We start from the raw sequence: 12,798 nt of genomic DNA, 5'->3' as shown, positions 1-12,798 counted from the left end.
CACGCTAATGCATTTGTAAGTCTCGCCATAGATTGTCAAGGTGATTTAAGTCAAAAACTGTAACTAGGCCACTCAGGAACATTCAATGTCGTTTAAGTAAGCACCTCCAGTCTATATTTGGCCTTGTGTTTTAGGTTATTGTCCTGCTGAAAGGTGCATTTGCCTCCCAGTGTCTGTTGGAATGCAGACTGAACCAGGTTTTCCTGTAGGATTTTGCCTGCTAGCGCTATTCTGTTTATTTTTTACCCTAAACTCCCTAGTCCTTGCCAATGACAAACGTAGCCATAACATGATGCAGCCACCACCATGCCTGAAAATATGAAGAGTGGTACTCAGTGATGTGTCGTGTTGGATTACAATGTTTTTGATCCATCCACAGTTTTCTCCTATCACAGCCATTAAACATGTACCAATTGGTGCCCTTCTTTGCGAGGCATTGGAAAACCTCCCTGGTCTTTGTGGTTGAATCTGTGTTTGAAATTCAATGCTTGACTGAGGGACCTTACAGATAATTGTATGTGTGAGGTACAGAGATGAGTCATTCAAAAATAATTTTAAACACTATTATTGAACACAGAGTGAGTCCATGCAACTTATTATGTGACTTAGTAAGCACAGTTTTATTCCTGAACTTATTTAGGCTGGCCATAACAAAGGGGTTGAATACTTATTTACTAATTTCAGCTTTTCATTTTTAATTAATTTGTAAAAATGTCTAAAAACGTAATTCCACTTTGACATTATGGGCTATCGTATGTAGGTCAGTGACACACAATATCAATTTAATATATTTTAAATTCAGGCTGTAACACAAGAACACGTGGGATAAATCAAGGGGTGTGAATACGTTCCGAAGGCACTGTAAATAGCCCATTGATATCCTGTGAAACTCAAGCGTAAATATTTTTGTTTAACCAAAGTAGCCTCAAGTTTCCCCCTGATTTCCATAAGCCTATATTGCAATATAAATTGGGAAATGCTGTGAAAATGTGGTAATGGATTTTTTCTTCACAGTTGTCCAATACTTAAACTGAGAGCATTTCCCCAAGTAATTGAGTTGCTAAAACAAACAACTAATACAAACAAATAAGCATGAAATCCTTTGAGAAATTTCACAGTACTTTTAAGTCGATGTACAAAAACATTATCCGGATGCTGCAGATGTGAAGTGCCACCCAAATCAAAATGAAACGGTAAGTGGAGTAAAATAGGAGAAATAAAGAAAAAAGCCTCGAGCAGGCTTTTTAGTTTGTAATATGTTAATAAACAGCTATTACACACTTTATGTGCTATAATCATAATAACAAAGGCTTGCGGTTTCTTCTGGTCAAGCCGAACTATATACTTACCGTAATAGAATGGACTAGCCTATATGGCGAGTTTCTCAAATAAACATAAATTAAGCTATGTTTTAAATCATTATACATGGGGCTTTAACAAATGAACAAGTATTTTAAAATTCACTTCCACGGCTTGTCTTATTGTGGATCCAAGAGATGTATTGTAGGTCGTTCAGGTGATTATATATTCAGGCCCATGCAACTGAATCTTTCATGTCCCCCTAGCAATTTAACGCCTTAATGTAGACGATGTTGTGTGCTGCAATTCTGTGGACGATAAAGCAATGACCCCCATCTCAATAACTCAGCGTCTCCGCGCTTGACTGATGCGCTTTTCTCGGGAGATATAGGCACACGGGCTGGGAACTTTGTGCAGTATGGAAGGCTTACAGCTCGAATTTAGGCTATCCATGAATCTAAACCCTATTAAATTCTCCACTAAAGAAAACACCTATCAAAATTACTCAGCTTGGCATTAAAGAACGTATTGAAAGGCAACTAATACCTTGTAAAAGTTTGTTCAGTTGAGAACGCCATCTCCTGACTCGGGAGAGAAATACAGGCTGGGATACCGTTGGCGGCCTCTGGTCCAATCTACATTTACCCCAATTTACCCTGGTCAGTCGGACCTGCTAGTGATACCACACAACCCTTGTTTATCCACAAACGTTTCCTCCTTTTCAGACAGAGCTCTGGTCTCTATCAGAATCCTCGATCAGACCCGGAGAGGCCCAGGCAATCACTTTTCCAGATTACTTGTATTTAATACACAATGGATCATAAAACAAATCCCTCATCCTGACAGGAAGAAAATAAAACAGCTCATAGCTTGAGCTTTCCCAATTTATGGCTAAATTAAAAAGGGTTCCAACAATGGACAAGTCAAGGAAAGGCAGGAAATCAATGAGCTGCGGACCGGGGGCTCTTTTGGGTTCTCAAGCAGCGCGGACTATGGGAATCTCTGGCGAGGTCCACCTTATTTACACATGATTTTTCCTGTCCTTCCTGCACATTTGCTCTGCAATTTCATCAAACAATGGGAATTATCTGGGATAGAAGGTCAATGTCACAGATAGCGGCCACTGAGACATATTAATCATAATCTCTTCACATCCACCGCCGCCCACCCTCTCCCAGAACATTATAAACTCCTGTTCAGGCTCGCCCTGCATAACCAAGCAGGCTAAACGCCTACTTTTGTATGATTCTAAGAGGTCGTTTTTTAATGGATTTGATTATCCGAAAGAGTTTAGAGTTGGACATAAAAGTTAAGGAAGGAGAGTGAAAATGGGCAATACAATAACATCAGCCTTTAAACATTTTTATTAACAAACAAACAACAAAAGCAGAAAACAAATCACATTTTGTGAATGTTGGCCTGCTGTATATGCAAGCTGTTACCATGAATTGTAAATCAAATTTAGAAGATGAATGTTTTAAAAGCTATACATTGTATCGGCATGTTTAGAAATGCAGGATGATGGCATGTTGGTCACATGCGTCCTATGGCCCTCAGAGTGGCGAGGGCGAGACAGACCATCCGGATGCATGCCTTGTCTGTCTCGTAAAGCAGATCTCCAAGCAAACAGGGAAAGCCTCACTTAGGCCTAACAATAAAAGTTGTTGTTTTCACTTGGACTATTAGTGAGGTCTTACTTGATTGATACAATGCTTTTTACATTCCATTAAGTATTCTATGAATAACACAATTATTTTTTAAATGTACAATATTCTTAGAAGAGAATCACTGTTACCATTCATTAGTCTTTAAGCTAATAGCATGTTGTGCCTTATCTGGGCTAGGAGTGAGCCGCGAACCCACCCCTCATTGCTCAGGCACAAACGAGTGAAATGCGGAAGAAATGTGTAATTATTCGGTGGTTTCATCAAAGGCAAATTGAGCTGGTGTATGTAGTCAATACCATAGAAGCCCATCCCGACCTCTCTCTGACCTCGCCTCTCCACCGGTCCCCTGTCACTTTAAAATGTACTGCGGGAGCGTCGCTCAACTTCCGACTGCGGACAGGCAAGATAGCCCGTTTTGCATTGCTCTCTATGGATGGGCGAGCAAGATCCTCTTTAAGAGACAGTCCGTGAAACAGAAACACACATCACACAGTACGGGACGCGCAAGTAGGTGGGCGATCTTTCCATCTCACTATCACGCGCCGGGGGGAAGAGAGAAAGGAAAAGTTGAATTTTCGCTCGCTCCGCCGCACTGACACCTGGGAACAGTGGAGGTTCAGAATGAGAGGAGCGGACGAGACCGGCTCGCGATGACGGGCTCAACTTGGACCAAGTTAATGTGCCTAGGGATTATGCCGGTGTCTACATGACAATACGTGTGTGTGAGAGAGAAGAGAAAACGTCTTGTGGGTCGGAGAAAGGGAAAATCCACTGTAAAATCCCATGGCGTTTTCAAGAACACAGGACATTACACATATGGAGCAAAACTAAAAGAGCGATACATTTTCCATTTTTTTTTTGTGGTTATTTCCAAAACAAGACATTGCCGTTTTAATCAAACGGTTTTTTTTCCTTTATTTCTGCACACCCCGTATTTGCAGATATTTTATTGTTGCACCAAGGGTGCAAAGGATTTACCACGGTAAGCAGCGGTCTATTTGTTTACCTTTTTATTACCAAACGAACATTCTTACGAGTCCTTTCTCAGTGATACAATTATGGTTATAATTAATCGTATGATCTCTCAAAATAGATTAATTGTCAAAACTATTGACAAGTATTTTTACAGGGTGAGTCAATACGTTTTCATCAGACACGTTTAACGTATCCCAGGTAAGTATTTTAGGCTACACAAACATCGATTGGTGTCCATAATTGATTTTCAGTTATGGATCACAACAATATGTCTTGCTTCTGCACGTAACTCTTATCACAAATTATTATTTCGTTTTTAGTGATTAAAAATAATAATTTGTGTTTAAATTACAGGCAATAAGTAAGATGTAATTTTGCATTGTCTTCCAAATGTAATTAATAATGCAAAGTGTATTTAACAAATAAAAACATATTCTGTCTAATATTGACACGTGTGCTTATCCAAATGTCAAGGTAGGCCAGAGCATTAGGCTATTTTGTCTGACGTTTTCTGTATGTTATAAATTGTTTAGACTGCTGTCCTGGGTGAAATACACAGTGTCCCTTTCACGCGATTTCTATCTCTCCTTAATTCGTTAAAAAATATATATATTTTGGAATAATTATCAGGCCTATCATTTATCTATTCCTCATGTCTAAGTAGAATTGCGTTTTATTGTATGCATTAGCCTGCCTTGGTCATATGATAATATTGTTAATTTACTGATTATGATAGGGTAGTTAATTAGGCCTACAAAGCCGATGATAAAGTATAAGTTAAGGAATTCTTTATAAAACGTGTTTCTTTTGTGGGAATGGTGTGCATTAAACGTTATTTGAATGCTGCTGCCCACTGGGGTTAATGTGCTTTGGCCCCTGCACTCCTAAAGATTAGGCGCTATTGTCCAATATCACCTCATCATCAACCCTCTGAGAGACTTTTCCATCAACTTCACCTTGATAATAATATTACGTTTTATTTGAAAAGAAAACAAGGTGATATCAGAAATTGGGGAATAGAGTAAATGTTTCTACAAGTGTTGATACGAATATAAATATGTAATAATAATTTCATTACACTGTTTTTTTGTTTCGACAAAATACCAACACTGATATTGGAGTTGCTTTTTGTGTTTTTATGTATTCAGCACGACTCAGTGTTTCCTTTTTAGGTCACTTAATAATAATGTCAGCATTGTTATGAAACGTGTTGCACCTAGTGAAAATGTTCGTTTTTATTACCATATTCATGGAATAGTTTCTAATGTTCAGCTATAAAGAAATACATTTGTTTTGATGTCTTAAAAACATTGTTGGTGTCTTAAAAACATTGTTGGTGTCTTAAAAACAAGTAATTGAAAGACCTTTTAGTTGTGCTCATTCAGCATGGTGATATTCTGTCATGCATTTCATGGCTGTGTGTGTATGAGTCTGTGTGGGCTTTTTCGTTTGATTGCGTGAGAGAGAGCAGGACCCAGTTCAAGGTGTATGTGTGTGTGTGTGTGTGTGTGTGTATGTGTGTGTGTGTGTGTGTGTGTGTGTGTGTGTGTGCCTGCCCTGTGTGTGTAATACTGCAGCTTCACAACAGTGTGGCCTTGCTTTCTCGGTGGGAGGTATGTGGTTCGTCCATGTGGACACAGTAACCTGTGCAGAATCAGATAGAGATCAAAGTGTTAACCCCCCCCCCCCCCCCCCCCCCCCCCCCCCCCCCCCCCCCCCCCCCCCCCCCCCCCTCTACCTCTCTCCAGATCTTGGACGGGTCGGGCCATGTAAAGTTCTGTGTGGATGCCAGCGAGCCTGATATCGGGAGCTGGCTGAAGCACATCCAGTTTGCCCCCACGGCCCTCCAGCACAACCTGACGCCGTGCCAGATAGATGATCAGGTATGTGAAGAGGAGACCGCCCTCCTGCCTGCCACAGGGCCTCAGTGAACCCCCATGTCCTGCCTGCCTGCTTGTTGTTGTGTTAGAAGGTGTTATTGTGATCTAGTTCAGATAGCCCCTGTGCGGCCCACCCTGCGTTCAGTATCAGCCCCCCTCTCCTCACACACACACACACACACACACACGCGCACACACACCCTGCCTCTGTGTTTTGTTTCTGTGTAATTGTGTCTTGGCTTCAGCGTGTCGAGGACCACAGGGCCAGATCACACAAACGGCTGCCGTGCTGATAGTCACAGACACTTCACACACGCTCGCACTGTAAACTTCCAGATATGTGTGGAATGCCCCATTGCTCTTTCTCTCCTCACCTGGGAGAGACAGGACAGGATGGCCTACCTCCTACCTGACACATAGGGGCATTTTCAATTCACTCATTCAATGGTTAAATAGTATTTTATGGACTCGGACTACACACACACACACACACACACACACACACACACACACACACACACACACACACACACACACACACACACACACACACACAGAGATAGTAAGGGAGACTTTATTTGACATGTACAGTGCATTCCATGTTTTGATGGAAGATACATAGATAGAAGAGTTTGCATCACTTTTCATAAATAGTTTATAGATACTTGCATATGTTGCAGATAAGGAATCCGTTTCAAATGTAATATTAATGAGTGGATGTAATTTGTATCTAGGAACATTGTCATCATGATTGTACTTATCATTAGCATTATTATAGCGTCACTATGCAAATGGTTATTTAATTCTCCAAATGGTTATTTAATTCTCCAAATGATTTAGATACAGTTTATTTTGAGAGGAAGCCAACTTCAGATTTTTATTTCCAACTGTAGTATAATGAATCTTAATTGTCACCATATTCCCTACGTATGCCCCCTATATAAAGCATTACACAATCAATCCCAGTAGTGCACTATATAGGGAATAGGGTGCTATATGAGACATAATCGATGTGATGCAGTGTTTAACGTAGCCTTCTGGCCCTCTCTCTGAGGTGTGACTGACTGTCATCACTGTGGTTCTGCTCGGGTGGCTGTCTAAGCCTGGCCAGGGTCATGGACAAGGCTGTGATGAGATTATTGTTATGTACCACACACTGTCACAACACTGTCTTCACGTCTTCCGGACACCCCTCATGTTTTTCATAACACACAGTAACGTCTCACAAAGCCTGTCTAGGCGTAAATTGCATGTGTAAGGTTAGATGTCTCTCGACAACTACTGTGATTATTATTATTTGACCATGCTGGTCATTTATGAACATTTGAACATCTTGGCCATGTTCTGTTATAATCTCCACCCGGCACAGCCAGAAGAGGACTGGCCACCCCTCATAGCCTGGTTCCTCTCTAGGTTTCTTCCTAGGTTTTGGCCTTTCTAGGGAGTTTTTCCTAGCCACCGTGCTTCTAGACCTGCATTGCTTGCTGTTTGGGGTTTTAGGCTGGGTTTCTGTACAGCACTTTGAGATATCAGCTGATGTATGAAGGACTATATAAATACATTTGATTTGATATCTGGAAGGTCTGTCAGTTATGTCTGTTTCTATCAGAGTATGAACGTGTGTGTGTGTCTGTATATGTGTGTGCCTCTATGCGTGCTCTGTTTAGGATCGGGCCCTTTATCAGGACTATGTGAATGTTCATTGCGCTTCTGATGGCTCCCCGTGCTCCTCATCCTAAAGCTGGAAGTGAGAAATGTAATGTCCCTTACCTGCTTCCAATAGGTTTTACAGCTGCTGAGAAGTGCTGACTGTAAAGCCTGCCTGAAACCACATATTACACCCTCTTACACAATCAGTCCCACATTGTGGACTAACCTGGCTTCAATCTTCTTATTTCTGACCTAGTCCTGTTTATAATAAAACTTTATGTCCAACCTCAAGAGGGTGAGGAAAGTAAAGGAGTGGAGGAAGGGAAGAGAGAGAAGAAAGAGAGCTAGAGGAACGTTCAGGGGTTCCTACTCGTGTGTGTGTGTGTGTGAGTATGTGTGTGTGTGTGTGTGAGTGTGAGTGTGTGTGAGTGTGTGTGTGTGTGTGTGTGTGTGTGTGTGTGAGTGTGTGTGTGTGTGTGTGTGTGTGTGTGAGTGTGTGTGTGTGTGTGTGTGTGTGTGTGTGTGTGTGTGTGTGTGTGTGTGTGTGTGTGTGTGTGTGTGTGTTCGGCGTAGAGAATAGCAAGGCTTGCGTAGTGCTGCAGCAGTAAGGCGTGTGTGATCATGTCTTAGCTGTAGGGTTTAAGAGCTGGTCAGAGTTAGCTAAGTATGAACATGTGTAGCATGATATTTTAAACAGTGTTATTACCGATAACACTAACTATTCATCAACGCTCTGCAATGCAGTCGGTGACTATTGGGTCTCATACAATCAAGGATCTGAGATCAATAATCTGGGAGTGAAAACTGTTTTTTAGCACTACAACTTCTCTCTGGTTAGATTCACTTGTGTTCATCACTGAGCATTGTACTAAGTTCAGATATGAAGTATATTTAGCATGGAGATGTCTTAACTATATCCCTCACAGACAGTAGCCTACATTGGACAGGCTGAAGGGTAAATGGATTAGCGGTGTAATTCCCATGATCTGACGAGCGACTAAAAACTCTTTCATTATACTGTGGATAGATATGATGGCTAATCTCGTTAGCCGTATTGATTCTCCCACGCCGCACAAAGAGACATGAAGTAGATGAATTGACTGTTTTAATGTGTGAAAGGTTCTGTGATCACATAAATAGACTGGAAAGCTGAGTGTCTTAGTGTGAGAGTGCTGATCTAGGATCACTTTTGTCTTTTGGATCATAATGAATATGATTATATGGACAGGGAGGAACTGATCCTAGATCAGGACCCGTATTTACTAAGTGTCTCAGAGTAGGAGTGCTGATCTAGATTCAGTTTTCTATTTTGGATCATAATGAATTTCAATGACACTACATGACCAAAAGTATGTGGACACGTGCTCGTTGAACATCTCATTCCAAAATCATGGGCAATAATATGGAGTTGGTCCCCCCCTTTGCTGCTATAACAGCCTCCACTCTTCTGGGAAGGCTTTCCACTAGATGTTGGAACATTGCTGCGATTACTTGCTTCCATTCAGCCACAAGAGCATTAGTGAGGTCAGGCACTGATGTTGGGCGATTAGGCCTGGCTCGCAATCGGCGTTCCTATTCATCTCAAAGGTGTTCGGTGGGGTTGAAGTCAGGGCTCTGTGCAGGCCAGTCAAGTTCTTCCACACCAATCTTGACAAACAATTTCTCTATGGACCTTGCTTTGTGCACGGGGGCATTGTCATGCTGAAACAGGAAAGGGCCTTCCCCAAACTGTTGCCACAAAGTTGGAAGCATAGAATCGTCTAGAATGTCATTGTATGCTGTAGAGTTAAGATTTCTCTACACTGGAACTAAGGGGCCTAGCCCAAAACATTAAAAACAGCCCAAGAACATTATTCGTCCTCCACCAAACTTTACAGTTGGCACTATGTATTCGGGCAGGTTGTGTTATCCTGGCATCTGCCAAACTGAAATTCGTCCGTCAGACTGCTAAATGGTGAAGCGTGATTCATCACTCCAGAGAACGAGTTTCCACTGCTCCAGTGCAAAGGCGGAGAGCTTTACACCACTCCAGCAGACACTTGACATTGCACATGGTGATCTTAGGCTTGTGTGTGCCTGCTCGGACATGGAAGCCCATTGCGTGAAGAAAAACAGTTATTGTGCTGATGTTGCTTCCAGAGTTAGTTTGGAACTCGGTAGTGAGTGTTGCAATGGTGGACAGACGATTTTTATACACTTCAGCACACGGCGGTCCCGTTCTGTGAGCCACTTTGTGGCTGAGCTGTTGTTTCTTCCCAAACGTTTCCACTTCACAATAACACCACTTACAGTTGACTGGGGCAACTCTAGCGGGGCAGAAATGTAATTGAACTGACTTGTTGGAAAGGTGGCATCCTATGACGGTACCATGTGGAAAGTCACAGAGCTTTTCAGTAGGGCCATTCTGCTGCCAATGTTTGTCTATGGAGGTTGCATGGCTGTGTGCTCAATTTTATACACCTGTCAGCAACGGGTATGACTGAAATAGCCGAATCCACTAATTGGAAGAGATGTCCACATAATTTTGTATATATAGTGTATAAAGAGAGGGAGGACCTGATCCTAGATCAGCATTCTGGCTGGTGGCTGGCATACCTGCTAGATGACCTCTCTGAGAGGAAGGATGTTGGAGGAACAAAGAGGGTGTGTCAGTGTTCCGAGGAAAATCGGATTCTTTGTTTGCACTGGTGACTAATGATGTCAAGGTAACCAACTTCTCCAAGATAACAGCCTCTGATATGTCTGAGGTTATGACCTCTACAAGAAACAGAGGATAGGGGGAGAGAGAGAGAGAGGGAGAGTGTATTGTGTGTGTGTGTGCGTGTGCATGCATGTTTGTCTGCTCATGTGTTTGTTTATGTGTGTGTGTGTGTATAGGTACCTATCCTCAGTGCCTCCTTGTGTTTAATGTTAGCCCAATACCCAGGGGCTCTGGAGGTCAAGGCTTGGGGCTCTAGAGGTCAAGGTTTGGACCTCTGGAGGTCAAGGCTTGGGGCTCTGGAGGTCAAGGCTTGGGGCTCTAGAGGTCAAGGCTTGGGGCTCTGGAGGTCAAGGCTTGGGGCTCTAGAGGTCAAGGCTTGGGGCTCTGGAGGTCATGGCTTGGGGCTCTGGAGGTCAAGGCTTGGGGCTCTAGAGGTCAAGGCTTGGGGCTCTAGAGGTCAAGGCTTGGGGCTGTCTCCCCTCAGTGTTCCCTTTAAGTCCAAAGGTGTGGCTGGCTGGCCTTCACAATGTGAACTCAAACACCACTGTTCTTATCTAGCTGTTATTTCTAGCCAGTGTCCATTTACAGCCCCAGACTAGGCTTCTCTCACTCTGTGTCAGTCTGCCCTTATAGGGGCAACTCATAAGGCTTTTTGAGAGGAGTTGGAGGTCTCTACAGTGCAGAAACATACAACCAGTGTGTGTGTTTGTGTGTTTGATTGTGTGTGTGTGTGTGTGCTAGCTTGCGTGTGTGTGTGTGTGTGTGTGTGTGTTTCGGGTGTACGGTATGTTTGTTTGTGTGTGTTTGAGTGTTTGCCTGTGGTGGCCCACAGGGAAGGGGTGTTGCTGAGGGGATTTCCCCCATGTTGGCACTCACTGCAGTGCCTGTGTGCCAGATTGTACACCATCTGCACAAGTGCAGAGATACTAGCTACAGTATCTTCAACTCGCTCCCCGCTGCCACTGCCACATTCTGCCCCATGTGCCACGGTCCACTAGCAGCTGTAGCCTGGTCCTAGATCAGTTTGTGCTGTCTTGCCAACTCCTTGTCACTTATTGTCATGCAAGACAGCATAAACACATCTGGGATCAGGTTTGCTGTACCCTTGATAGCTTCTCAAAGAGTCACCCTTAAAGACCCGATCAGTCTCTGAGGGCAGAATCCCTGCAGCCCTACACAGCTGTTTGAACTGCTCTTTTATTGTTCCCAACCCTCAATATTATTGTGGCCTGTTGGTGTGAGGGCTAAAGTCCTGGAAAGAGAGCTGTCGACCGCACTAGACCGGCAGGAAGGAGCTGGGAGGGAGGTGAGGGGGTGAGATGTGGGTCTATACAGGCGAGGGGGGCACCTGAGAGAGCTAGCTGTGTTCTCATGGCTGGCTCAGCTATCGGGACCCTCTCAGTTCCCTGCATTCTCCTCCTGAACAATGGGGTCGAGACTGGCTCCCCTCTGACCATGCCTCTTGGCCCTCGCCCTCGCTGCCGCCGCGCCGCACTGATGTAATGGCGAGCTAGGTACGTTATCTCCCAGGGCCAGTGTCCCTGTGACCCGCGCCCTTCCCAGAAGACTCCCCTGTCACATTTCTAATAATCCCCCCTCGTCCCAGTCCCCCCGTCCAAATGTCACCACGGTGCTGTAAGGGAAGTTAATAAGTTAAACCTTCAAGGCGTGCCAAAAATAACACCGTCTGTGATTGTTTGGCAGGGCATCCATTGTGTTCGTATGGGAAGTCCCAGAGATCCCAGGGTCTCTCAGATGACCCATTCACTATACACCTTGGAGTCTGTGGATTGTGTGTGTAGTGTGTAGTGGTGTGTGTGAATGTGTGTTTGTGTATGGAGTAGCGTGTATATGCTGTGCATGGAAGTGTTGCCTGTGAATGTACTGTATACATGTAGCTCCACAGGTAGTCATGTGACCTTTAGTACATATTTTCTGTCACTCAATGCACTAGGACCATGAGGAAGGGGAGGAATATGTTAGGTGTGTGTGTGTGTGTGTGTGTGTGTGTGAGTGTTTATTTGTGTTGAGTCAAAGTGTGTTTGCTTTCTGCATCGGTGTGTTTTTGTTTCAGTAAAGTGGATGTGAGTGTGTTATATGGTGTTGGTGGACAAGGTTTTGAGTGTGTGTGTGTGTATTCATGTATGTGTGTATATGCTGTTTAAATCTGTGTGTGTGTGTGTTTTGCAGATCTTCTACAGAGTGACTCAAGAGATCCAACCAGGCGAGGAGCTGCTTTTGTTCATGAAGGCAGAGCAGTATTCATGTGACACCATGGCTCCTGATATGCATGGTCAGTTCACACACACACACACACACACACACACACACACACACACACACACACACACACACACACACACACACACACACACACTGACACACACTGACACACACACGCAGACAGACACACGCACACACACACACACACACACACACACACACACACACACACACACACACACATACACACACACACACACACACACACACACACACACACACACACACACACACACACAGATACACCCACACACACACACACACACACACACACACACACACACACACACACACACACACACACACACACACACACACACACACACACACACACACACACACA

The 12,798-nt window shown here is 43.7% G+C and overlaps 1 protein-coding gene across 16 annotated transcripts in view; it reads left to right on the top strand.

Annotated features, from left to right (window-relative positions):
* The window catches only part of LOC110507082 (histone-lysine N-methyltransferase MECOM), a 187,270-nt gene that overhangs the window by 147,482 nt on the left and 26,990 nt on the right, over positions 1-12,798 (top strand). For 15 of the 16 annotated variants that reach the window (XM_036965531.1, XM_036965541.1, XM_036965537.1 and 12 more), the window contains exons 3-4: positions 5,690-5,824; positions 12,363-12,465. In XM_036965531.1, coding sequence (XP_036821426.1) covers positions 5,690-5,824; positions 12,363-12,465 — 238 coding nt within the window. Of the gene's footprint in view, positions 1-2,910; positions 3,949-5,689; positions 5,825-12,362; positions 12,466-12,798 lie in introns of those variants that run through there. The other variant, XM_036965547.1, reaches the window with a different exon arrangement.

Source organism: Oncorhynchus mykiss, chromosome 27, assembly GCF_013265735.2.
Source record: "Oncorhynchus mykiss isolate Arlee chromosome 27, USDA_OmykA_1.1, whole genome shotgun sequence".
In the NCBI taxonomy this organism is placed as follows: domain Eukaryota; kingdom Metazoa; phylum Chordata; class Actinopteri; order Salmoniformes; family Salmonidae; genus Oncorhynchus; species Oncorhynchus mykiss.
This window is presented reverse-complemented; position numbering and strand designations above follow the sequence as displayed.